This window comes from Mus caroli, chromosome 5 (assembly GCF_900094665.2).
Source record: "Mus caroli chromosome 5, CAROLI_EIJ_v1.1, whole genome shotgun sequence".
In the NCBI taxonomy this organism is placed as follows: domain Eukaryota; kingdom Metazoa; phylum Chordata; class Mammalia; order Rodentia; family Muridae; genus Mus; species Mus caroli.
The window spans coordinates 136,045,994-136,068,351 of record NC_034574.1 but is presented as its reverse complement, the minus strand read 5'-3'; the positions used below and the strand labels follow the sequence as shown (position 1 = coordinate 136,068,351).

The 22,358-nt window shown below is 47.5% G+C and overlaps 1 protein-coding gene and 2 long non-coding RNA genes across 6 annotated transcripts in view; 1 reads left to right on the top strand and 2 right to left on the bottom strand.

Moving 5' to 3' along the window:
- Positions 1-4,529: 4,529 nt before the first annotated feature.
- LOC110295418 lies at positions 4,530-7,902 on the bottom strand. The gene is made up of 4 exons (XR_002378061.2): positions 7,654-7,902; positions 7,141-7,401; positions 6,119-6,225; positions 4,530-4,891 (listed from the first exon to the last, which is right to left on the bottom strand). It is a non-coding gene; the product is annotated as an uncharacterized LOC110295418 (long non-coding RNA).
- A 2,008-nt stretch (positions 7,903-9,910) lies between these two features.
- Positions 9,911-13,310, bottom strand: LOC115031136. Its single transcript, XR_003836765.1, has 3 exons — positions 13,198-13,310; positions 11,481-11,896; positions 9,911-10,296 (listed from the first exon to the last, which is right to left on the bottom strand). It is a non-coding gene; the product is annotated as an uncharacterized LOC115031136 (long non-coding RNA).
- Positions 13,311-13,313: 3 nt separating this feature from the next.
- Zdhhc4 (zinc finger DHHC-type containing 4) overlaps positions 13,314-22,358 on the top strand; it is a 13,885-nt gene continuing 4,840 nt past the window's right edge. Inside the window, exons 1-6 of one of the 4 annotated variants that reach the window (XM_021162593.2) lie at positions 13,314-13,384; positions 14,091-14,214; positions 16,222-16,346; positions 17,473-17,546; positions 18,833-19,011; positions 21,478-21,603. In XM_021162593.2, the coding sequence (XP_021018252.1) occupies positions 14,187-14,214; positions 16,222-16,346; positions 17,473-17,546; positions 18,833-19,011; positions 21,478-21,603 (532 nt within the window). In that variant the 5' untranslated portion in view covers positions 13,314-13,384; positions 14,091-14,186. Of the gene's footprint in view, positions 13,452-14,090; positions 14,271-16,221; positions 16,347-17,472; positions 17,590-18,832; positions 19,012-21,477; positions 21,604-22,358 lie in introns of those variants that run through there. The other 3 variants (XM_021162595.2, XM_021162594.2, XM_029477994.1) reach the window with 3 other exon arrangements.

Below are 22,358 nucleotides of genomic sequence, written 5' to 3'. Positions count from 1 at the left end.
ATAGTCAGTGCTATGCAGAAAAACCCTGTCTTGAAACACAAAGGAAAAAAAAAATAAGGAGAAGTAACAAAGACATGTCTGTTTCAGTTGCTGCCTTTGGGTGCCTGCCTTGAGTTCTTGCTCTCATTTCCCTTCACCTTGGCTACAACTGTGAACTGAAATGAACCCTCGTCTCACCATCTTGATTTTGGTGTTGGTGTTTATCACAGTGATAGGAAGCATTACTAAGACACCCAGTGATCCATGTTGATCCCAGAAACCAGCATATTGGACAGAGAGAGCCAATCCCTATAAGCTGTCCTTTGGCTTCTATACACATACTCTGTGGTATAGAAAGTGTACATGCATACATATATACATACATACTTATGAAAATAAATACATCAATGTATTTTTTTAATTTAGAAAAACATTCAGGGGGCTGGTGAGATGGCTCAGTGGGTAAGAGCACCCGACTGCTCCTCCGAAGGTCCAGAGTTCAAATCCCAGCAACCACATGGTGGCTCACAACCATCCGTAACGAGATCTGGCGCCCTCTTCTGGAATATCTGAAGACAGCTACAGTGTACTTACATATAATAAATAAATAAATCTTTAAAAAAAAAGAAAAGAAAAGAAAAACATTCAGATCCTATAGATTGCATGGCAAGTACTTTTTAGATGGATACACAACAAATGCACAAAATCATTGACATTTTTTTGAGGTAGAAGCTCATGAACCCAACGGTGGTCTTGAACTTCGGATGTAGTTGAGGATAGCCTTGAACTTCTGATACTCCTTCCTCTATAGCCCCAATTCTTGGATTACAGGAGTGCCCCACCATACCCAGGACTTGGTATATGCTCCACCCACTGAGTGGCCCCAAATTATAGGCATTTGTAGCCTTTAAAACTTCTGTATAGCCAGGCAGTGGTGGTGCACGCCTTTAATCCCAGCACTGGGGAGGCAGAGGTGGGTGGATCTCTGAGTTCAAGGGCAGCCTGGTCTACAGAGTGAGTTTGTAGGACAAACAAGGTGTGAAACTTCACACAGTGAAACTCTGTCTCGAAAAATCAAAACCAAGACAAAACAAACAAAAACTCCAAAACCCCAAACCTGTATAAAAACATTAACAATAAACCAGTGCATACCCTGAAGTTTTGTGTTCTACTGTAGTGAATTAGTTGAGCCCAAGGAAGAGAATGAAGTGTTAAAGCTAAGTAGAGTTTTGTGTACTACTTACTAGAGTATCCAAGTCTTTGTTGTTGTTGCTATGACAAAATGTCTGAGATAAACATGTAGAGAGTGGGGTCTGATGCTAGGTCCTGTTCCCCAGTTGGTTCTTGATTGATCAATAAAGATAGCAGTGATCAATGACTAAGGACTCTGCGGGACACTGCGAGTTCTGCTGGAGGATGCAAGGAGAATTGGGAGAGTGGGGGGGGGGTAGGGGGCAGTAGCTACAGGAGATACAGTCAACCAACCATTTTGGTTGGAGTGACCTACGATCACTCTATCCGATTATGCCCGGGGTAGCAGGGGGTGTTTAGTAGTGCAGAGTCATTGAGTTAGCAAAGGCATTTTAAAATTAACTGGTGTGTGTGTGTGTGTGTGTGTGTGTGTGTGTGTTGTTGTTGTTGTTGTTGTTTATCCATGGATCTAAGGGAATCTGGGTGGAAGATGGTAGTGAGGTCCACCCTGAGCTTAAAGTGGGGTAGCAAATCCTGCATGATACATAAACACTCCAAGAAGGAAGGGCTTATTGTGGCTCATGGTTTCTGAGTCTCCCGTGGGTTGTCTTTTTCTTTTTTTAATAAAACAATTGGGGGGCTGGAGAGATGGCTCAGTGGGTAAGAGCACGCGACTGCTCTTCCGAAGGTCCAGAGTTCAAATCCCAGCAACCACATGGTGGCTCACAACCATCTGTAACGAGATCTGGTGCCCTCTTCTGGAGTGTCTGAAGACAGCTACAGTGTACTTACATGTAATAAATAATAAATAAATCTTTAAAAAAATAAATAAAACAATTGGGGGAGGACACAAGAATGCACGGCAGGTAAGGGGGCTTGCTGTTAAAGCTCACAATCACTTGAATCCTGGACCCCACATGGTGGAAAGAGGGGTAGTACTCTTTAAGAAAAAAGAAAGAGTCTATGTGCATTTGTTGAGTGTGTCATGTACGTATGCACATCACCTTGGAGGCCAGAAGAGAGTTCAGATCCTCTGGAAATGGAGTATAGACAGCTAGAAGTCACCATGTGGGATGTTGGTTCTGGGAACTGAACCCCTGTGTTTTCAAGAGCAACAGATGTTTGTAACTACTAGGCCACCTGTTTCTCCAGCCCCAAGATAGTATTCTTTTAAAAAAAGAAAGTTATTTTATTATTTTACATGTATGTGTGTTTTCCTGTTTGTATGTTTGCACACCATGCAAAACACATGGTTTCTGCTGAGGTCAGAAGAGGGATTCAGATCCCCTGAGATTGGAAGTTATTGAGAGTTGGAGCTTCTATGTGGGTGCTGGGAATTGAACCTGGGTCATCTGGAGGAGCAACAAGTGCTCTCAACCACAAAGGAGACTCTCTAGACACCACCCCCCCAACCCAAGATAGTTCTGTCTCTGTGTCTCTGTCAATCTCTCTCTCTCTCTCTCTCTCTCTCTCTCTCTTATTTATTTATTTATTTATTTATATAATTTATGTATGTGAGTACACTGTCACTGTCTTCAGACAGCATCAGATCTCATTACAGATGATTGTGAGTCACTATGTGGTGGCTGGGAATTGAACTCAAGACCTCTGGAAGAGCAACCAGTGCTCTTAACCACCATGCCATCTCTCCAGTCTTCACTCAACCCTTGTTAAAAGAAACAAAACAAAACAAAACAAAAAACAAATGTAATTTCTGTTGTTGAAGATACTCTCTCTGTAGCGTTTTTCTTGGTGGCCTTAGTAAACTAATGGATGATTAAGACTATGGTGGACTCTTACCCACACATAAAGGGCTCTTCATTCAGAATGTGGTAAGGCCACAGGGACGAAACTTCTGCACAGCAAAGCAAATGAGGTCAGACAGAAATTTATTGGGAAAACTTAAGACATTGTCTTGAACGTATCCAGCATCTTGCTCTCTTCCTGTCAAGTCTATCCAACATATCCAGCATTTCTGAAGACAGAGGCCAGGCTAGAACCTATATTTTTTCAGTCAAGCACTCGTGCCCAAAACCTGTGTATATCTGTACTGCGCTTTTAAGACCTTTGCTTGACAGGCAGGGTCAGCAGGGTGTAGTGAGTTGTGTTAAATCTGTGGACCTAGCTTGAGAGGTGGAGACAGAAGTATTGTTAGTTCAAGGTCATCCTTGGCTATACAATGCAGTGAGGTCAAAGGCTAGTCTGGGTTATATGAAATCCTGTTTCAAAACCAAACCAAACCACCATACAGGGAGTAGCTTAACCAACTCCACAAATGAGCTGAGGTTGACTAATGAATGATACAATCATATTTTGGGGCTTGATGGGTGTACTGGCTAGTTTATGTCAGCTTGACACAAACTGGAGTCTGAAAGTAGGGGGGAACCTCAATTGAGAAAATACCTCCATAGGATCCAGCTGTAGGGTGTTTTCTTAATTGGTGGTTGATGGGGGAGGGTCCAACCATGGTGGGTGGTGCCATCCCAGGACTGGTGGTCCTGGATTATACAAGAAAGCAGGCTGAGCAAGCCATGATGAGCAAGCCACTAAGCAGTATCTCTTTATGGCCTCTTTGTGAGCTCCTGCCTCCAGGTTCCTGCCCTGTGTGAGTTCCTGTCCCAGCTTCCTTTTGTGGCAGACTGCAAATGTGAAAGTGTAAGCCAAATAAACCCTTTCCTTCCTAACTTGCTCTTGGTCATGGTGTTTCATCATAGTAACAGAAACCCTGAGACAAATGCCATCACTGGGACATGTTAAAGCTTTCCCTATCAAAGTAGACGGTATATTAGTCAGTGTCACTAATACTAGCTGCTGTGACAAACAGCCCCAACTTCAGTGCTGGGAGCCCCAAGGTTGATTGCTCTGAGCTCTCTAGTGTATGTGGTTCACACATACGTGGCTTTAATCCTCTCTTACATACACTCCAATGTTACTTCATCTTGTTTTCTGTGTCTTTAGAAACTGTTATTGCTTTCATATATGGCTCTCCCTATAGTGGGCATGGACCCTTTACATTGAATAATGAGCACCTGGTAAGCCAGGGATGGTGGGTACCTCATGTCCTTCTCGATTCCATGGAGCCTGTGGGAGGCTCTTTCTAGCCTTTCCCATTGGCCTTACCTATTGGCACTTCACTGGGGAGGGAGATCAGGACACACCTCCTGCCAGCTTCCTTTGTGTGTGCACACGAACGTGTATGTGTGTGAAGGCCAGAGTTGACACTGAGTGTCTTCCTTAATTTTTCCACCTTATTATATATGTGTGCTTGTGTTCTTTGTGTGTGCCCATGAATACACATGCAGAGACCAGAGAAAGCCTTATTCCATCCAGACAGGGTCTCATGTTGAACTGAGCCCACCATTCCCGCTGCACTGGCTGGCCAACAAGCCCTTGTAATCCACTTGTCTCTGACACCTCCCTACCGATGGGATCACAGGAATGCACAGTCATCCTTATGTGGATCCTGGAGATTTGAACTAGCTCCTCTCGCTTGCCCAGCAGGTGTTCTTGCTCACGGAGCCATCTCTGTTGCTTTATATCCCTCTTTGTCCCGCTGGCCCTGCGACGACGTGAGAGCATCTTTGCCTCTTCTCTCGCTCCTCCTAGGGAATGACATCCTTCCTCCATGACCTTGCACCGCTCTGAAACAGCAGCTCCGTGGATAACGTTTCCTTCTCCTGACTTTGAATATACATTTCCTTGAATCTGCACTGGGAGGCAGCTGCCAGGAAGGAACTTATTAATAGATTTGCCTTTGAGTCCAGAAACTAGAGGACAGGCGCCATGGACTCTCAGCACCTATGACATCCACTTCTGCATCCTTGGGTCCATATTGAATTCAGGGGACATTTCTGACATGCTCCTCCCACCATTCCAAATATTACAACTTATTATACACCATGCATAGACTGCCTACCTGGGATCTGTGCTTCTTCCTACCACCCCTGAATTTTCTTTCTGGAGTTCTCCCCTTGTCTGACCAGCTACTGAGTGGAGAGAATTCCCTCCTCCCATCCCACATGTATACTGCTTCAGCATGGCCGTAGGTCATACAACTCATGCTAAGGGCACACTCGATTTTCTCGCCCTTGTCCTTGGTTCAAGGGTGAACCTATGTCAGGAGCTAGCCCCGGCAAGGTGAGCTTCAGCATTTCGAGTGGAATACTAGGCTGCCTCTCTTTCCCCTTTTCCTCTAACCGTCTATGAAAGTGGGAGCTTGATGACACATTGCTCTACTGAGAAGCCTGAAGTTCAAACCCAAGCATCTCTAACTAAAGGATAAGAACGCCCCCTTCTGGCCTCTGTGAGCATCTGCATGCATGCGCATATGTGCATAGACATACAAAAAAATAAACTTTTGAAAACAAATAAAGCACCCTGACACCTTGTTCTAGTTTTATTTCCATTACTGTGATAGAATAACCTCACTAAAAAACAATTTAGGGGAGCAAGGGTGTATTTTAAGCTCATAACTCCAGGTTACAGGATAGCAGGTAAGTTAATTGCAGCTGAGAGCAGAAGGAAATGCATGAGTGGGTACTTAGAACCCAGTTAGCTTTCCCTACTCTTATACAGGTTCAAAACCAGGTAATGGTTCCACTCACAGTTACAATCAAGGTAATTCCTCACTGACATGTCCATAGGCCAACCTGAGCAGTTTTATCTAAAAACTGTAGTGTAGGCAGCCAATGCCTAAAAGATGGCGCCAGTTGTGGTACACTGTGGCTGTAAACACCACCACTGCGCGCAGGCACTAGCCCGAATCTGGCGCCAACCCCTCCCGAGCGGGTGCATGCAAATTAAGGTGCCAGCAGACTGACCAATCCCAGGAGGACACAAAGCTTTTCCCTGTGCTGGGGTGTATATCAGGAGTCCTCCCTGGGTTCCCGGGGTTCCCGTAGCATCGAGGCGTTCCTGCAATAAAGCTGTTGAGAAGAATCGGACTGACCTGTTGTGTTTTCCTTGCCTGACAAGGTGGGCGCAACACTGTAGCAGTAGGTAGTTAGCTAACCCGCTCTGTGATGGGTTACACTCGAGCACCAACCCCAGAGCTCTCTGGATTTGTGAACGAAACACACAGAGACACACATCAGTTAATTTTGATATGCCGTGACTAGCTTAATGACTGAGTGCTCCTAAACCTTCTCCTGCTAGCAAACACCTGCCTCTGGTTCTCCTGAGTTAACATCTTCTAAATTCTAGATTTCATCTCTGCTTCCCCAGACCCAATCCGGGAAGTGACCCATGGCCACTTTCCCTGATTCTCACGTATGAGCGTGCCTTTAGGTCTGGCCTTTCTTCTGTCTCGTCATGGAGATCTCTCTTCCTTTCTCCCGATTCCTTGCCCATGCACATCTCAAAGTCTCACTTCAGTCTATCTGCCCGGCCATTGGCTCTTTATTGATTGATCAAAAACCAGTTGGGAACAAGGACCTTCAGTGTTTGGACACTGAGATTCCCCATTTTGGGAGCCAGATTAGTTCAAAGCATTAGTATAAATCCCCAACACAAAACCCCACTATAACTCTCTTCCTAGATGACGCTACATTGTGTCAAGTTTATTATTAAACAGCTAACCATCAGTCTTACTCCAGAGCCTTCTTGCTTTGTCCTTCTGTTCTGACTGCATTTGTTAATGCCGAGGGTCCTGTTTATGACATTGGTGACCAACATTTGGTGGGTAAATTCTCTTATCCTTACTTTCGAGTTGGAAGAAACCAGAAGACAAAAGAGGCCAGGTAATCCACCCGGGGTCACACACAGCATGCGCTATCGGAAGCCAGGAAACGCGATCCCTGAGCATGCGCATCAGTGCCTCTACAGCTACTCTGCTTAAAGAAAATGTTTCTCCCTTAACAGGAACTGTTTCCTGCCTCTAGAGTGTCAGGCAAAGCTCCAGACTTGTGAGCCCCACCCATGTTTATTACAGAATGTCCACAGGCCCCGTTTGGTAAAGGTTAGCTTACTCACTGTGTAGACCAGGCTGGCCTTACACGCACAATCTTCCTGCCTCGGCCTCCCCAGTACCGGGATGGTAGGCGTGTCCCACTCTGCCTGGCTCTGTGTGCCACTCTTTATCACTCTTTATCCTTGCTTGAGTTCCCAGCCAATATTTCCATCCTGTGTTTCTTGTTGGAACTACCTTTTTGTCAGTCCGAAGCAGAGCTCAGAGGGGGTCAGGACGCACTCAGGGTCAAAAGTGTTACTTCTCTCACTGCTGTTGAGAAATACCTGGCAGATGAGACTTAAGTAAGAGCTTGTTAGTTTTTGTTTTATGTCTGTGAGGATATGTATGTGTGTGTGTGTGTGTGTGTGTGTGTGTGTGTTGTGAACCGAATGTTAGCGTCCAGTGTTTTCCCTAATTACTCTCTGTCTTACATATAGAATCTCTCAGTTGTAGCCAGAACCTGCTGAATCAGCATGCTGGGGATGTGGAGTGGGGGAGGAGCTGTCGTTTGTGCATTCATGTGTTTCCATGCCCACCTGGCATTATACGGGGATTCAAACTCCTGTCCTCACGCTTATGCAGCAAGCTCTTTGCCCGCGGAGTCATCTCTCCAGCCCTCAGGGTTTATTTTTATAGGCTTTTGATTCCGGAAGTTATGGTGGTCGAGTTTGAGACGGTTGAACACATTGTATCTGTGGTCAGGACGGCCAGAGGCAAACATTGGTGTTCAGCTCACTTTCCAAAGACCCAGCCCCACAGCATCAGCATGCCCCTACTGAGCGGGTCTTCCCGCCTCTGTTAAACTCTGTGTAGTGTTGTCATGGATACCCAGAGGTGTGTCTCCCGGGTGATTCCAAATGCAAACAAGCCGACAATGAAAACTAGTATGTGTTCCACAGGTTCCTGTTTTGAGTACTTGGACCCAGCTGGGGACGCTATTTCCATACCAAGTCCCTTCCTTGTCTCATTTTCTGCTCCCGGTCAACCATTGCCAAGTATCACCCACCTTCTGCGAAACAATCCCACCACCATGGTGTTCTGCCCAAGTGCATGGAGCCAAGCAGCTATGCACTGAACCCTCTGAAACCTCAAACAAATCCTCCCTTGCTTACGTCGTCTCCAGCAAGTCACTGCTACACAAAAGTACTCAAAACAGAGAACTATACAGTTTAGGAACAGTCCAAAATGAGTTCCAAAATGGAGATTTGAGGTTCCTAAGCACAGCGAAGTCATCGCAGAAGCAAAAACAAGTGCAAATTCCAAAAAAGTGAATTCGGCACCCACAGGCTGATACAAGCCAGTTCACAGGGATATGCTGTGGCGCCATCTACTGGCCAGAGTAATTTTTGTTCTGCCTCTGCCCCCCCCCCCCCCCAGCATTCATGACCACCTTTTTTTCTTCTCTTTTCCTCTCCCTCTCCCCCCCCCCCCCTCTCTCTCTCTCTCTCTCTCTCTCTCTCTCTCTCTCTCTCTCACACACACACACACACAGAATAACTTGTGGGAATCAATTCTTCCCTATGATTATGCAGGTCCTGGAGATGAAATTTAGGTCGTCAGGGCAGTCAGCACCCTTACCCTCTGAGCCACCTAGCAGGCCCTGTTTGAACATTTCCTTCAGTACAAATTTCCATCAGGTATAACTCACCCCCTCCCCATTTATCCAGCCCGTTTTTATTGAGCATCTACTATGGGGTTCAGATTCTAAAACAGTTGCTACTGATATTACAACAAACTAAAACAAGGCAGGTTTCACCCACAAAGAAAACCACTTCTATTATATCCCTTCTTCTCCCAGTCTGTTTTACCTTGGAAAAATTTCCCATGACCAATACATGTCTCCTGCATGAACAGCTATGCAATCTTTATGTCTCTGTGTATGTGCTTGTGAGCATGTGCGCAGAGGTCAGAGGTCATTCCTTAGGAGACACCCACTTGCCTTTATAGCTTATTTACGTGTATGTGTGTTGCACACACACATGTGTAATGGGCCCCATGCACACATAGAGGCTGGAGGAGGAGGCCACTGTCATTCTCTACCACTTTCCAGCTATTCCTCAGAGGCAGTGTCTCCTAACAAACTCAGAGCTCTTGTTTCTTCCAGGTAGGCTGACAACCAGCAAGCCCCAGTGATCCTCCTGCCTCTGCCCACTCAAGGCTGGGGTTGAAAGTCTGTAGGGAGTACCGGAGAGATGGCTCAGCAGTTAGGAGCACTGACTGCTCTTCCAGAGGTCATGAGTTCAATTCCCTGCAACCACATGGTGGCTCACAACCATCTGTAATGGGATCCAACGCCCTCTTTCTGGTGTGTCTGAAGAGAGCAACAGTGTACTCACATTAAGTAAATGTTTAAAAAAGAATTATATAAAAAAAGAAATGGTTACTTAAAAAGAAAATCTGCAGGGTCCCACTTTTGCTTTGGTGTAGGGATACTGGGAGATGGACTCTGGACCTCTGAGTTGAGCTATGATGCTAGTCTCCAACTTTTTTTTTTTTTTTTTTAAGAGCTTCTCATTGGGATATGTAGCAAATCTACCAGCCTAGACCTGCTATCCTATCAGCCAGCCCCTTTGATCTTCCGGATTCTGACTTCCAGCACTGGGTCACGGGAGCATGCCATCATTCCTGGCTTGTTGTGTGTGGTTTTTTCCCCCCCCCCTCTAAAACAGAGTTTCTCTGTGTAGCTCTGGCTGTTCTGGAACTCACTCCATAGACCAGGCTGGCCATGCATTCACAGAGATCCACCTGCCTCTGCCTCCTGAGTGCTGGGATTAAAGGCCTTCGACATTATGCTTGACTATTTGATTTATTTTAAAAGTGGATCTTCATATCGTGGCAAGTACTCTGCACCTGAGCCAGCTCCCCCAGCCCAGCGAGGGAGTCTGTATCCCATTTCTCTAATGTCTCAGACAGTCCTCCCAGGGACAAGGGATCATGGTGTAAAATGGTTGATCCTGTCAACCCATCCCATGGCAGGTTAAAACAAACAACAACAAAACCCAACTTGACATCACAGGTCCAGTTTCAGGGCTGGCAGGGAAATCTAAGAATTCTTTGCTCCGTGCATCAAAGGCCACACAGTCCTTTCCAGAAGGCTTGAGTAGAGTCCTTGTATTTTGGCTTCAGTCTTTTTTCCTATTGTCTTATAAAGCAAATTCCAGCATTTGTGACTGGAGGTTCTGAGTGACAGAGAGGAAAAAAGAAAAGCTGGAGAAACATTTGTTTTCAAAAGTCATCAAAGCACTGAGAAATTTACCCACAACTTTTACTGTGGAGACCGGGTTCTGTCACGTCTAACCTGAGTTCCCCTTGGCCTCTCTATCCTCCTGTATCAAGCACGCTCCTGAGTATGTCTGTGTGTCCAGGTCCAGGCTGGCCTCAAACTCACAACTCTCTCCCTCCAACCTCTTGAATTTCCTCTTTTACACCCCCAGCCCCCAGAATTACAGGACTGTACTACCAGATCTGGTTCTGTGTAATTTTTTAAGCTACAAATACATCATTGAAAAACTATTTGTAACATTACAAAGTAGACAAGCAATGGTGGCACATGCCTTTGATCCCAGCACTCAGGAGGCAAAGGCAGGCAGATCTCTGTGAATTCCAGGCCAGCCTGGTCTACAGGGTGAGTTCCAGAACAGGACCACCAGAGAAACCCTTTCTTGAACTGCCCTCCCCTGTAAAAAGAAATAGACAAAGGAGAATAGAACACAGTGTCCTACAGTAAGAATGTTTTTGTTTTGTTTTTCCAGACTGAGCCTCACTGTATGGTCTGGCTATCCTGGAACTCACTATATACACTAGACTGGCCTCTAACTTATAGAAATCCATCTGCCCTTGCCTCCTTCTGGATGCTGGTATTAAAGGTATGCACCATCACTCCTGGCTGAAACTGTCTATAGAGATAGGTGTGTCCAATCTGTGGCCTACACACTGAATGCAGGGTCTCATGTAACCTAAGGTGGCTTCGAACTTGTGTAACTGAGGATGACTTTAAACTTATACTCCTTCTGCCTTCACCTCCCCAGAAATAGCATTAGAGGCTTGTGCCACCATGCTAGGTTTCATATGGTGCCTGAGATGGAACCCACGGTCTACCCAGTGACCTACAGTCCCAGTGGAGAGTTCTGCAATTTCTATTGACTGTTATGTCCCCTTGACCAAGAAACTCAGCTGGTACCTATTAGTCAATATGTGTTTATTGAATGAATATGTATTCATAAATACAAAATGCTTTTTTGGCCAGCCCGATAATCCCAGCACTCATGAAGCCCACTCAAGAGGTACCAGCCTGGGGTACATCAATGAGAAATTGCATCTCTCACCAAAAAAAAAAAAAAAAAAAAGTTTGCAGGGTACATACTAAATGAGGATGCTTCCATCACAGATGAGGTGGTCAGTGAAGATTTTGTCCTGGATAACTTAACTCACTTATATCCCAACCCTTCTCTTTGTGTGATATGATAACAGAAAGGCAACAGAACACAGGATGAAATGGATGACTGAATTGAGAATCAAAGTTAGTCAGAACAGAAACTTTCTAGAGAAGACCACGAAGTCCTTCATTTACATGGGGGAAAGAAAGAAAATTCAAGATATTTAATTACAGCAGGGTGGAGACTGCTTGATGAAGCAGTAGCCTTCTCTGGATGCCAGATGGTCTCTGTATGTAACCAGTCTTTCAGGACTCCCCACATCTGCTCATTATGTTCCCAACATTGCAAAGGCCTTGGATACAATAGATTCAGAAAGGTAGCTGGTGTTTTCTTTTTCTTTTTTCTAAAAGGAAAAAGGATTGAGAAGCTGGGGTAGGAAGCAAAGCAAACAGGAGAAGGGAGCTTTGAGGCTAATGCTTAGAGATCAGACATTTTTCCTCAAAGGGAACCTGTTTTTCAGAGGTGTCAAGAATGGTTCTCGAGGACCTGGGGGCACTCAAAGCAGCACCCCCCAGGAACCTTCTCAGTGCTATGTTTAGCAGCAGCTCCTCTCAAGTCAAGCCTGCCCATTATCAAAACAGCCTTTTTATCCTCAGGGATAAAACACTAGTCACTGCTCCCCACAGGGAGGACGTTAAAGCTGTGCACAGAGATGGCAGGAGTAGGGGCATGCAGTCAGCAGAATCTGACTCACATGGGGACATACTGTGACCCCTGCAGTGGAACATGCTGGGACTGTTGGGACAGGGCCCAGTGGTGTGTCTGCCAGGAAGACACAGGTGCCCCTGTCTAGGTACCTGCTGAGTGGTCAAGGGTTACTGCCGAGTTATCCTCCCGAACCGACCCAAGACAGCCTTCATATTCTGTCAAAAGTGCTCGAAAATTCCAGTTCCTGTGTTAGGTGTACCTGCCATCCCAACCAAAGTTAGGCTGAGACAGGAGGTTCAAAAGCCCAAGGCCAGCCTGGTATAATTTGATGGGACTTTAATTTTATTTGCTCATTTGTTTTGTTTTAGAAAAGGTCTAGCTACATAGCCCTGCCTGGCCCGGAACTCATGTAAACCAGGCTGGCCTCTGACTCAGCAAGACCTGCCTCTGTCTCCTTAGGGCCGTGAATAAAGTCATAGGCCACTATGCCTAGCTGAGATCATATTTTGGAAAGAAATTCTTAAAAAGAAAATAGCTAGGGCTAGAGAAATGGCTCAGCGGTTAAGAGCACTGACTGCTCTTCCAGAGGTCCTGAGTTCAAATCCCTGCAACCACATGGTGGCTCACAACCATCTGTAATGGGATCTGATGCCCTCTTCTGGTGTGTCTGGAGACAGCGACATTGGACTCACATAAAATAAATAAAACAAATCTTTAAAAAAAAAAAAAAAGAAGAAAAAGAAAATAGCTTTTTAAATCTACGCACATACAAGAAGTCAGAATTACACTCAGCGGATCACAACAAGCAAACACACCCACAAGAATCAAATCAAGGCCACCAAAATGGGACAGGGTTGGGAGAACGAAGGACTCGTACATAATGCATACGCAGTAAACTGTCAAGTAATAATAAAAGTGCGAAGGAAGAGAGAGCAGAGGACGAGGGAGGGAGAAAGACAGACGTTAAGAGAAAAAGAAAAGAGAAAGAAAACCTACGACGGTACGGAAACAATCTGCTCGCAGAACCAGAGGCCAAAGACAATAATTCCCGTCCTCCCGCTACTTTTTTCCGTCGGAAGTCGCCTCCGTCGCGGGCACTGATGATGCCATGGACGCGCCGGAAGTCTCGGGGAGCGCTCCGCTGGGGTCCGCTGGCAGCGGCTGACAGTTGGCCGGGTTTGGGGTAAGGCGGCTCCGGAAGGCTCTGTGACACCCCGGCTGGGCGGCGGCCGTCGGGACCCCGTGTTTGAGTGAGAGCACAGTCGTCTCCGAGCCCCCTGCATCCCGCTCGCTGTGTCCCGTCCTCTCCGAGCCCCCTGCATCCCGCTCGCTGTGTCCCGTCCTCTCTGAGCCCCCTGCATCCCGCTCGCTGTGTCCCGTCCTCTCTGAGCCCCCTGCATCCCGCTCGCTGTGTCCCCTCCTCTTCCAGTCGCTGTCCGGGCTCCGGACGCAGTTGCTGTCTCCCAGCCTGCTTCCGAGCCTCCCTTGTCTCCTCTGAGCCTGATGCCTCCGGGATCTGGTTGTGGGATGGTCTCCATTCACCACTGCCCTTCCCTGGTTTCCCGCAGCTGCAGATTCTGTGACCTCAAGCACGCAAGGGCCTTGAATAATGTATCCGGAAAGTGTCCAGCAAAGGGAAACGACTGGGGCCCTACCCCACGTGGACAACCTCACCCTGAGTCTGGACCCCGGTGTGGGCGCCTCAGCGATAGGCGTAGTGACAGTGACAGCTATAGGGATGGTAGACCCCCAAACTAGTGGACTTTGAAGTTTTCTTCCCAGGTCAGCAGCGGTACAGCATCCTCTACTTCTGAGCGCCTTTCACAGTGCACTCTGCCAAGGAGACTTATTCAGCAGTGTGTAAGTGTTGCGTTTGATTGTCTCCGCAGCCAGTTCCAGCCTCCTGGAACAACCATGTCGCCAGTTTTGCGCATGACAAATTCACGGCGCTGCCCAAGCGGAGCTGCTATCTGAATTCTCCGAGGATGTGGCAAAGGGGAATGAACGCAAAAGGTGCCGCTGGAAGTGTCCGACCTAGAGAAATATGTAGACGGGAGCCCTGTTACCTTGTGAGAATGGCCTTTTTTGTTTTTTTCCTTTTTGTTAATAGTTTCTGTTTTGATTCTCTGCGTTGGAATTTTGGTCCAGAATCCTGCCTGGTAAAGCCAATGTCAGTGTTCCCAGTTTCTTAACACGGGCTTTTTATATTGCATCATTCTGGTCTGGAGGGTGATGGGTGACATCATGACCCCTGACCTGTTAAATACGCCCAAGTTTGGGTGAGGGATCCTGACTACCTCTAGAAGTTGCTCATTCTGATGAGGTCGGCAGGTTCTTTGACAGGACTTTTATCAGTATCCCTGTGAATATTTAAAGACGTAAAAGGGTGTGTTGCTGGGTGTGGTGGTGCACTTCTGGAATCCCAACCCTTTGAAAGCTGAGGCAGGAGAATTCTGAGTTCCAAACTAGCCTGGCCTGCATAGTCAGACCCTGTCTCAAAAAACAAGGGGTTGGTGGGCTGGGAGCTTGCTCGGTGAGTGAGGGTGCTTACTGTGCAAGCATGAAGTCCTGAGCTTGGATCCCCAGCACCAACATGAGTGTGCTTTAATGCCTGTCAGCCTCGCCACAAAACATTGAGCTCCAGGTCCGAGCTGCAGATCCCAGAGGCTCTCAGTCTTCCTAATGCTGTGACCTCTTAATACAGTTCTTCATGTTGTGGGGACCCTCAGCCATAAAATTACTTTCCTTGCTACTTCACACGTGTGATTTTGCTTCTGTTAAAAATCCTATGTAAAGGTCTATGCTTCTGGTTTAGCAGTGCAGGTCTACAGTCCAGCACGGGGGAGGGGGACAGGAGGCTCTGTTGAGCTTGCTGGCCAGCCAGTCTAGCTGAGCTTGTGAGCTATAGGTTCAGAGAGGGAGCACGTCATACAAGATGTGGGAAGGGGCTGGGGTGGTGGCTCTCTTATAGATTGCTTGCCCAGCATACGGGACATGAAGTCCTAGGTTCAATTCTCAATATTGATGGGGGTGGGGTGGGAAGGAACCCACTAGACTTGAGGTTGCCTTGACCAATACTTTGGATGGAGAGCTAGCTTAGCGAAGTACTTGTCTTGCAAGTGTGAAGACCAGAGTTCAAATCCCCAGAACATATGTAGATGTAGCAGTATATGCCTATGTAATCCCAGTTTTCCCACTGTGAACTGGGAGAGTCCTCAGAAACACACAGGCCAGCTAGCCTGGCAGACACCATGGAGAGCAAGCAAGAAACCCTGTCTCAAACAAGGTGGAGGGTGAGAACTAATACCAGAGGTTGTCTTCTGACTGCCACATACACCTTAGGGTGTACATCAACACACACACACACACACACACACACACACACACACACAAATCCTCAGAAACTAAAAGTCAGTCTGGGCATGGTTACACACACCTTTAATCCTAGTACTTGTGATGCAGAGTCAAGTGGATCTCTATTGAGGCCAGCTCGGTCTATGTTGTGAGACCTTATGTCATATAACAAAATAATAGCCGAGCCCCAGTGCTAGTGAGATGTCTCACTGGGGAAGGGCATCGGCTGCCGTGCTTGAAGAACCTGTGTTCGAACCCCCAGGACTCACATGGTGGAAGGAGAGAAACAACTCTTAAAAGTTGTCACACACAAACACACACACACACACACTGTGGTACTCACATATGCACAGAGACAAATAAATAGAATGTAATTTAAAATGAAGGGGAGCATGATTGAAGAAGATACCCTATCTCAACCTCTGGCTCAAGGCACACATGAACATGTCCATGCACACTTGCAGACACACGTGCACACACAGACATGTGCACACACTGCCTACAGACAAACTCATGAAAGGATTTGTTCATCTTGAGGATGACCTAATCCCACCAAGCAATCCACGTGTGAGTCTCACCTGCAGGAGTGAGCCCAGGGCCGGAATACATGCTGGGAATAAATTCCTCAACAGCAGCTGCTCACGCCTGCCGTCTCTTCCTTCGCAGCCTCCAGCATGGACTTCCTGGTTCTCTTCTTGTTCTACTTGGCCTTCTTATTGATTTGTGTTGTCGTGATCTGCATCTTCACAAAAAGCCAGCGTTTGAAGGCCATGGTCCTTGGAGGAGCACAGGTAGCACTGGTCCTTGGGTACTGCCCGATTTTGAATACTGTGTTACCAGACCAGGTGATGGGGTCTTGTCTTTAATCCTGGCACTTGGGAGGCTGAGACTTCAGGGCCAGTTGGGGCTACATCGCAAGAGCCTGTGTTCAAACAAACAAAACGTTGTCTTTTTGCTTTGAGATAGGTCGAATAGGTCGAATTTTCAAGGTTGGCTTTTTAAACAGTGTGTAATGTCTATATTTGGTTGTGACTCCTGTTTGCCTAGACATGCTTGTAGCAGGTGTGAACTCGGGAGGACACAAGTGACCAGAAAGCTGAGCATCTAGTTGTTAATCTTCTCTTCACATTGTCCCATCTGTCTTCCCTTGGGGGTCAAAGCAAAGTGGGGGCAAGTAGACACGAAGGGGTTGACTTGGGAGGGCCCTGGGGATCTGGAGGCTGATCTTGAGCATGGAGCAGAACCGAGGGTTAGGGAAGCCCATGTCCACAGCAGCCTCTGCACACTCCCTTTCCCCACAGACTCCGACAGACACATTCTGTGTAGTCAAGGTAGAAATGGAGATGTTCTCTACACCTCCTAAATCCTAGCACTTAGGAAGCTGAGACAGGAGGATTATGAATTCCAGGCTAGCTCGGATTATGTAATGAGGCTGTTTCAAACACAGAGCGGAGCCGAGGAGATGGCTGGGCAGTCACAGAGCTGCCGTGCAACCAGAACTGGAGGGATGGCAGAGAAGCAATCCAAGAGAATGAAGAGTAAGGAGACTCAGATCCCCAGAGCACACATAAATGCTGGCCTGGCCGGGATGGTGGCCAGCCTGTATCTCAGTATTTGGTGGAGGCAATGACAGGGGATCTGCAGGGCAAACTGTCTGGCTAGACGAGCCACACAGTGAGAGACCCTGGGCCAGGAGAGCTGCCAGGGAAGATATCTGAGTCTGACCACACGCATGTGCTCATGTGTGGACACAGGCACACCACACACACAGGCACCACAAACACGTGAGCGAGTTCGTAGCTTGCTTTTCTGCTATCTGAAGAGAAGATGATAGACTCACCTCCGTTGCATGTGGAGGACCTCCTTATGGGGAATGAAGGGTGAGAGGTGAGGCTGACCCTTCTCCTGTGATTTCAGGTGTGCTCCAGGGTAATCCCACAGTGCCTCCAGAGGGCCGTGCAGACGTTTCTTCATCAGCTCTTCCACACACGGTATTTGTGGCTCAGGGTCCGCGCACGGCCACATTCAGCCTGGGTGATTAATTGCTGCTATTCTATAGCCTGTGGGAGCACTTTGTGGTTTCCAGCACAGGGAAGGATGCTGGAAGTTTCGAGAGTGCTGGGCTTGGACTCTCTCCTTATCGATCAGTTACCATTTGTCTATGGGATTTAGGGTGACTAGTTTGTTTTTTCATTTATGGATTGACTGGTGCTGGGGATTGAGCTGGAGTTGTTGGGCTTATCTGGTGTGCTCTCTGTCTCAGCCACTGAAGTCTGTCCCCACACCGACATGACATGGCCAGTTTGTTGTCTGAGACATGCTTCTGAGACAGAGCCTTAACTTACTATGTAGCCCTACCTAGCCTGGTTCTTTCTGGGTAGCCTAGGCTGAACTCAGACTCAAGACAAACCTGGCTCTGCCTTGAAGTACTGCCATGCAATCTCATTCTGCAGCCCAGGCTGGGTTGAAACTGACTACAGAGGCTAGACTGGCCACAAACTGATGACAGTCCTGTAGCCCCAGCCAACCACGTGCTGGCATCACAGTCATGAGACACTCGCCCACTGCCATCATGTCTTCTTTCCAGTAAAGATGCTTACAAAGGAGCAGCGGAGTCTAAATATGTCTGTAAGAATATGCAAAGTATGCTTACGTTCTTCATTTAATTATGATTTTGTGCCTAAATGTAGGTGCACCACACATGTGTAGCAGCTGGTAGAGGTCAGAAGAGGACATTGGGTCCCTAGGACTAGAGTTACAGATGGTTGTGAACTGCCCTGTGGGTGCTGGGAACTGAACTTAGTCCACTGCAAGAGCAAGTGCTCTAGCCACTGTTCCGCCTCCCCAGCCCCAGTTACTGCTTACCACCACTCCTTCAACCTCCACTGCCACCACCACTGTTGACAGGGTCTCACGATGTAGCTCTCGCTAGCCTAGAACTTTCTATGTAGAACCCAGCGATCTGCCTGCCCTTGCCTCCTGATTGCTGGGATTAAAGATGTGGATTGCCATGCCTGGCTTTTATTTTGCTTCTGAGACAGAGCCTTAACTTACTATGTAGCCCTGCATAGCCTGGTTCTTTCTGGGTAGTCTAGGCTGAACTCAGACTCAAGATAAACCTGGCTCTGCCTTGAAGTACTGGGATCACAGGCATGTGCTACCACTTTGGGCCTTGTTTAACCCTTACAGGAGGAGGTTGGCCCGGGTCGTGTTCCTCGGATTCATGTGGCTTTGTCCTGGAATGGCCTGTGCATACTCCCCGTGTGCTTCCTTGCAGCCACCCCACCTTCATCGTCTTGCACCTGCTCTTGCAAGGGCTAGTGTATGCAGAATACACCTGCGAGGTCTTCGGCTATTGCCGGGAGCTGGAGTTCTCTCTGCCTTACCTTCTCCTGCCCTATGTGCTGCTGAGCGTGAACCTGGTGTTCTTCACCCTGACTTGTGCCGCCAATCCTGGTAAGTCAGCTGTCAGGGCCATAACAGCTCAAGCCTAATGCTTATGCTGTCGGTTACGGAGCTGTTCCCTAGGACATGGCAGGAGACCCCACTGTTACGGTTCCACTGTCTTTGAGTTTTGAATATTTTCTTTTTTTTTTTTGGATTTATTTGGTTTTTTTTTTTTGGTGTGGGGATGTTGTTTTTGTTTTTGTTTGGTTTTTTGAGACAGGGTTTCTCTGTGTAGCCCTGGCTGTCCTGGAATTCACTCTGTAGACCAGGCTGGCCTTGAACTCAGAAACCCGCCTGCCTCTGCCTCCCGAGTGCTGGGATTAAAGGCGTGCGCCACCACGCCCGAGTTTTGAATATTTTCCAATTATATTTTTGGTCTTTGGTCCATGAGTTATTTAAAACTTTGAAATATATACACCAGTGTGAGATGTTCTAATATAGGATGTTTATTTTGAGGCCAGGCTTGTTCCTCAGGCTGACGTGAACCTGGGACCTTCCTACGTCCAGAATGCTGGGGTCACAGCACAGGCACGTGCCACCACACTGGCTTCAATGCCCTTCTTAGTTTTGACATATTCAGAATTGCATATGTCCATGGAGAGCTGCGGCCACTGGGACACAGCTTCCTTTTTACTTTTTATATTTTAAAAACATTTTTTTTTTATCTTATGTATGTGAGTCCACTGTCGCTCTCTTCAGACACACACCAGAAGAGGGCAACAGATCCCGTTACAGATGGTTGTGAGCCACCATGTGGGTGCTGGGACTTGAACCTGGGACCTCTGGAAGAGCAGTCAGTGCTCTTACCTGCTAGTCATCTCTCCAGCCTCTTTATTTTATTTTTAATTATGTGCCTTTCTGTGTGTGTGTGTGTGGTATGTTCATGTACATGTGGAGGCCAGAGGGGGTGTGTCTGCATGCCTGTGTGATTTATTTTCTTTCTTACTTTGTTTTTTGTTTTTCTAAAAAATTATTTTTAATTTTTTTAATAGTTCAGTTGCTATCCCCCTCCCAGTCCACCTTCTAACAGTTGCTCATCCCATTCCTCTTTCTCCATCTTCAAGAGGATATCCCCACCTCCACCCCGACCCCACTAGTTCTACCTACCTCCTGGGGCCTCAAGTCTGTTGAGGGTTAGTATATTCTGTTGTGTATATACTCTCACTGAGGCCAGACCCAGCAGTCCTCTGTGTATGTGTCGGGGGCCTCAGACCAGCTGGGGTATGTATGCTGCCTGGTTGATGGCTCAGTGTCTGAGAGATCTCGAGAGTCCAGGTTAGTTGAGACTGCTGGTCTTCCAATGGAGTCCCCCTCTCCTTCAGCTTCTTCCAGCCTGTTTTTTTTTTCAAACAAACAAACAAACAAACAAACAAGCAAACAGGGTTTCTCTGTGTAGCCCTAGCTGTCCTGGAACTCACTTTGTAGATCAGGCTGGCCTCGAACTCAGAAACTTACCTGCCTCTACCTCCCAAGTGCCGGGATTCACACTACAATATGGATGAACCATGCAATGTTCTGCTGGGTGTTGGAAGTCAGTACTAAAAGCTGTAGATTATATTTCTCCATTTCTAAAAACTTCTCTTCTTTCTTGCAATGATGCTAGGATTGAACTTAGAGCCTGCTGAGTGCTGCTAGTGCCCGGCCGATGCACGACTCCCAGCCATAGGGTTCCATGTCCGTGAGCGTTAGAGAGGGGCTGGGAGTAGCTGATGGCTGCACAGTTCTGGTACCCCTGTCAGCCACGGAGCTCAGCGTGCTTTAAGTCGTAGCATTTGGGAAGCTGGGGCAGCCTGGGCTACAGTGTGAAACTGTCGTAAGAAATCAAGTACGGGGCCAGCAAGGTGGCTCAGTGGTAAAGCACTTGTTGCACAGGCCAAGTCTGGAACTGAATTTGATCCTTAAAACTGCATACAGGTGGGTGGAGAGACTGGACTCCACATGGTGGTTCTCTGGCCTTCACCTGTGCTGTAGACACATTCTAACTCAGACACATGGTACTAACTAAATGAAAGAAGTGCCTTGGATTCCTGCGGTATCGCCCAGTAAGTCAGTCAGTTACGCAGAGTGAGCTAGGGACTGGGTGGCTGCTGGGTGGGTGAAGTGCTTCTGTGCAAGCACAAGGACTCGAGTTTAGGAAAGGTGGGGGCGGGGGGCAGTGGTGCTAACTGTACTCCCATACTGGGTGTAGACAGAAGGCGTCCTCACGCCTTCTGTCCAACCAGCGTGGCCCAGTTCCTGAGCCCTAAGTGAGTGAAAATCCATCTCAAAAAAAAGTTGTCTAACAACATCGGAGGTTAACCTCCAACTTCCACACACATGCGTACCTGCACAGCATCCCCACACATGAAGACCACAGAAGAGAAAGTACATTTCTTAAAAGAGTAATCACAGCGGTTTCAGCTGCATTGTGCCAGTTTGGGTTTTATGAGCCTGGCAACCACATTGTGTGAAAATGACGTCCATCCCTTCTCTCAGGCACCGTCACTAAAGCAAACGAATCATTACTTCTGCAAGTCTATAAATTCGATGATGTGATGTTTCCAAAGAACTCGAGGTGCCCCACTTGCGATTTAAGGAAACCAGCCCGCTCCAAGCACTGCAGTAAGTGTGGCTCCCGGGGCTCTCTGACTTCCCCTCCCTGGCACGCACTGGCCTGTTCATGGGGGAAGGCTGGCAGGGCAGAGACACCAAGCTCCGTGTTGGCATTCTCCAAGGTTTCCAGCAGCTGTGCCCAGAACCGAAATTCTTCCCTTCACCCAGCCACACTGATGGTGGTTGGCAGAACACTAACTGAAATGGGGTCAAAGGGTGAGGGGCACACGTCTAACACGTGAAGGCCTGGGCTCCTGAGAGTGTTCACATCAAGTATTGGACTCCATCTTGTGCTACCTCCATGTTCACAGCGAATGCAAGAGTTTTGTATAAGTCAAAAGCAACTAAATCTGCTAATGTCCAGAAACTACTTGTTCAGATTTCTCTCGTCCCCAGTTGGTGTTCAGTGACTATAATAGTTACACACTGCAGTTCGGTTTAAGATATACATGTGTGTGCTTGTGTGTGCATGTGTGGGTAGATGTGTGGCATGTGCATGTGTGTGCATGTGTGGGTAGATGTGTGGCATGTGCATGTGTGGGTAGATGTGTGGCATGTGCATGTGTGTGCATGTGTGGGTAGATGTGTGGCATATGTGTGTATGTGTGGGTAGATGTGTGGCATGTGCATGTGTGTGCATGTGTGGGTAGATGTGTGGCATGTGTGTGCATGTGTGGGTAGATGTGTGGCATGTGCATGTGTGTGTATGTGTGGGTAGATGTGTGGCATGTGTGTGTATGTGTGGGTAGATGTGTGGCATGTGC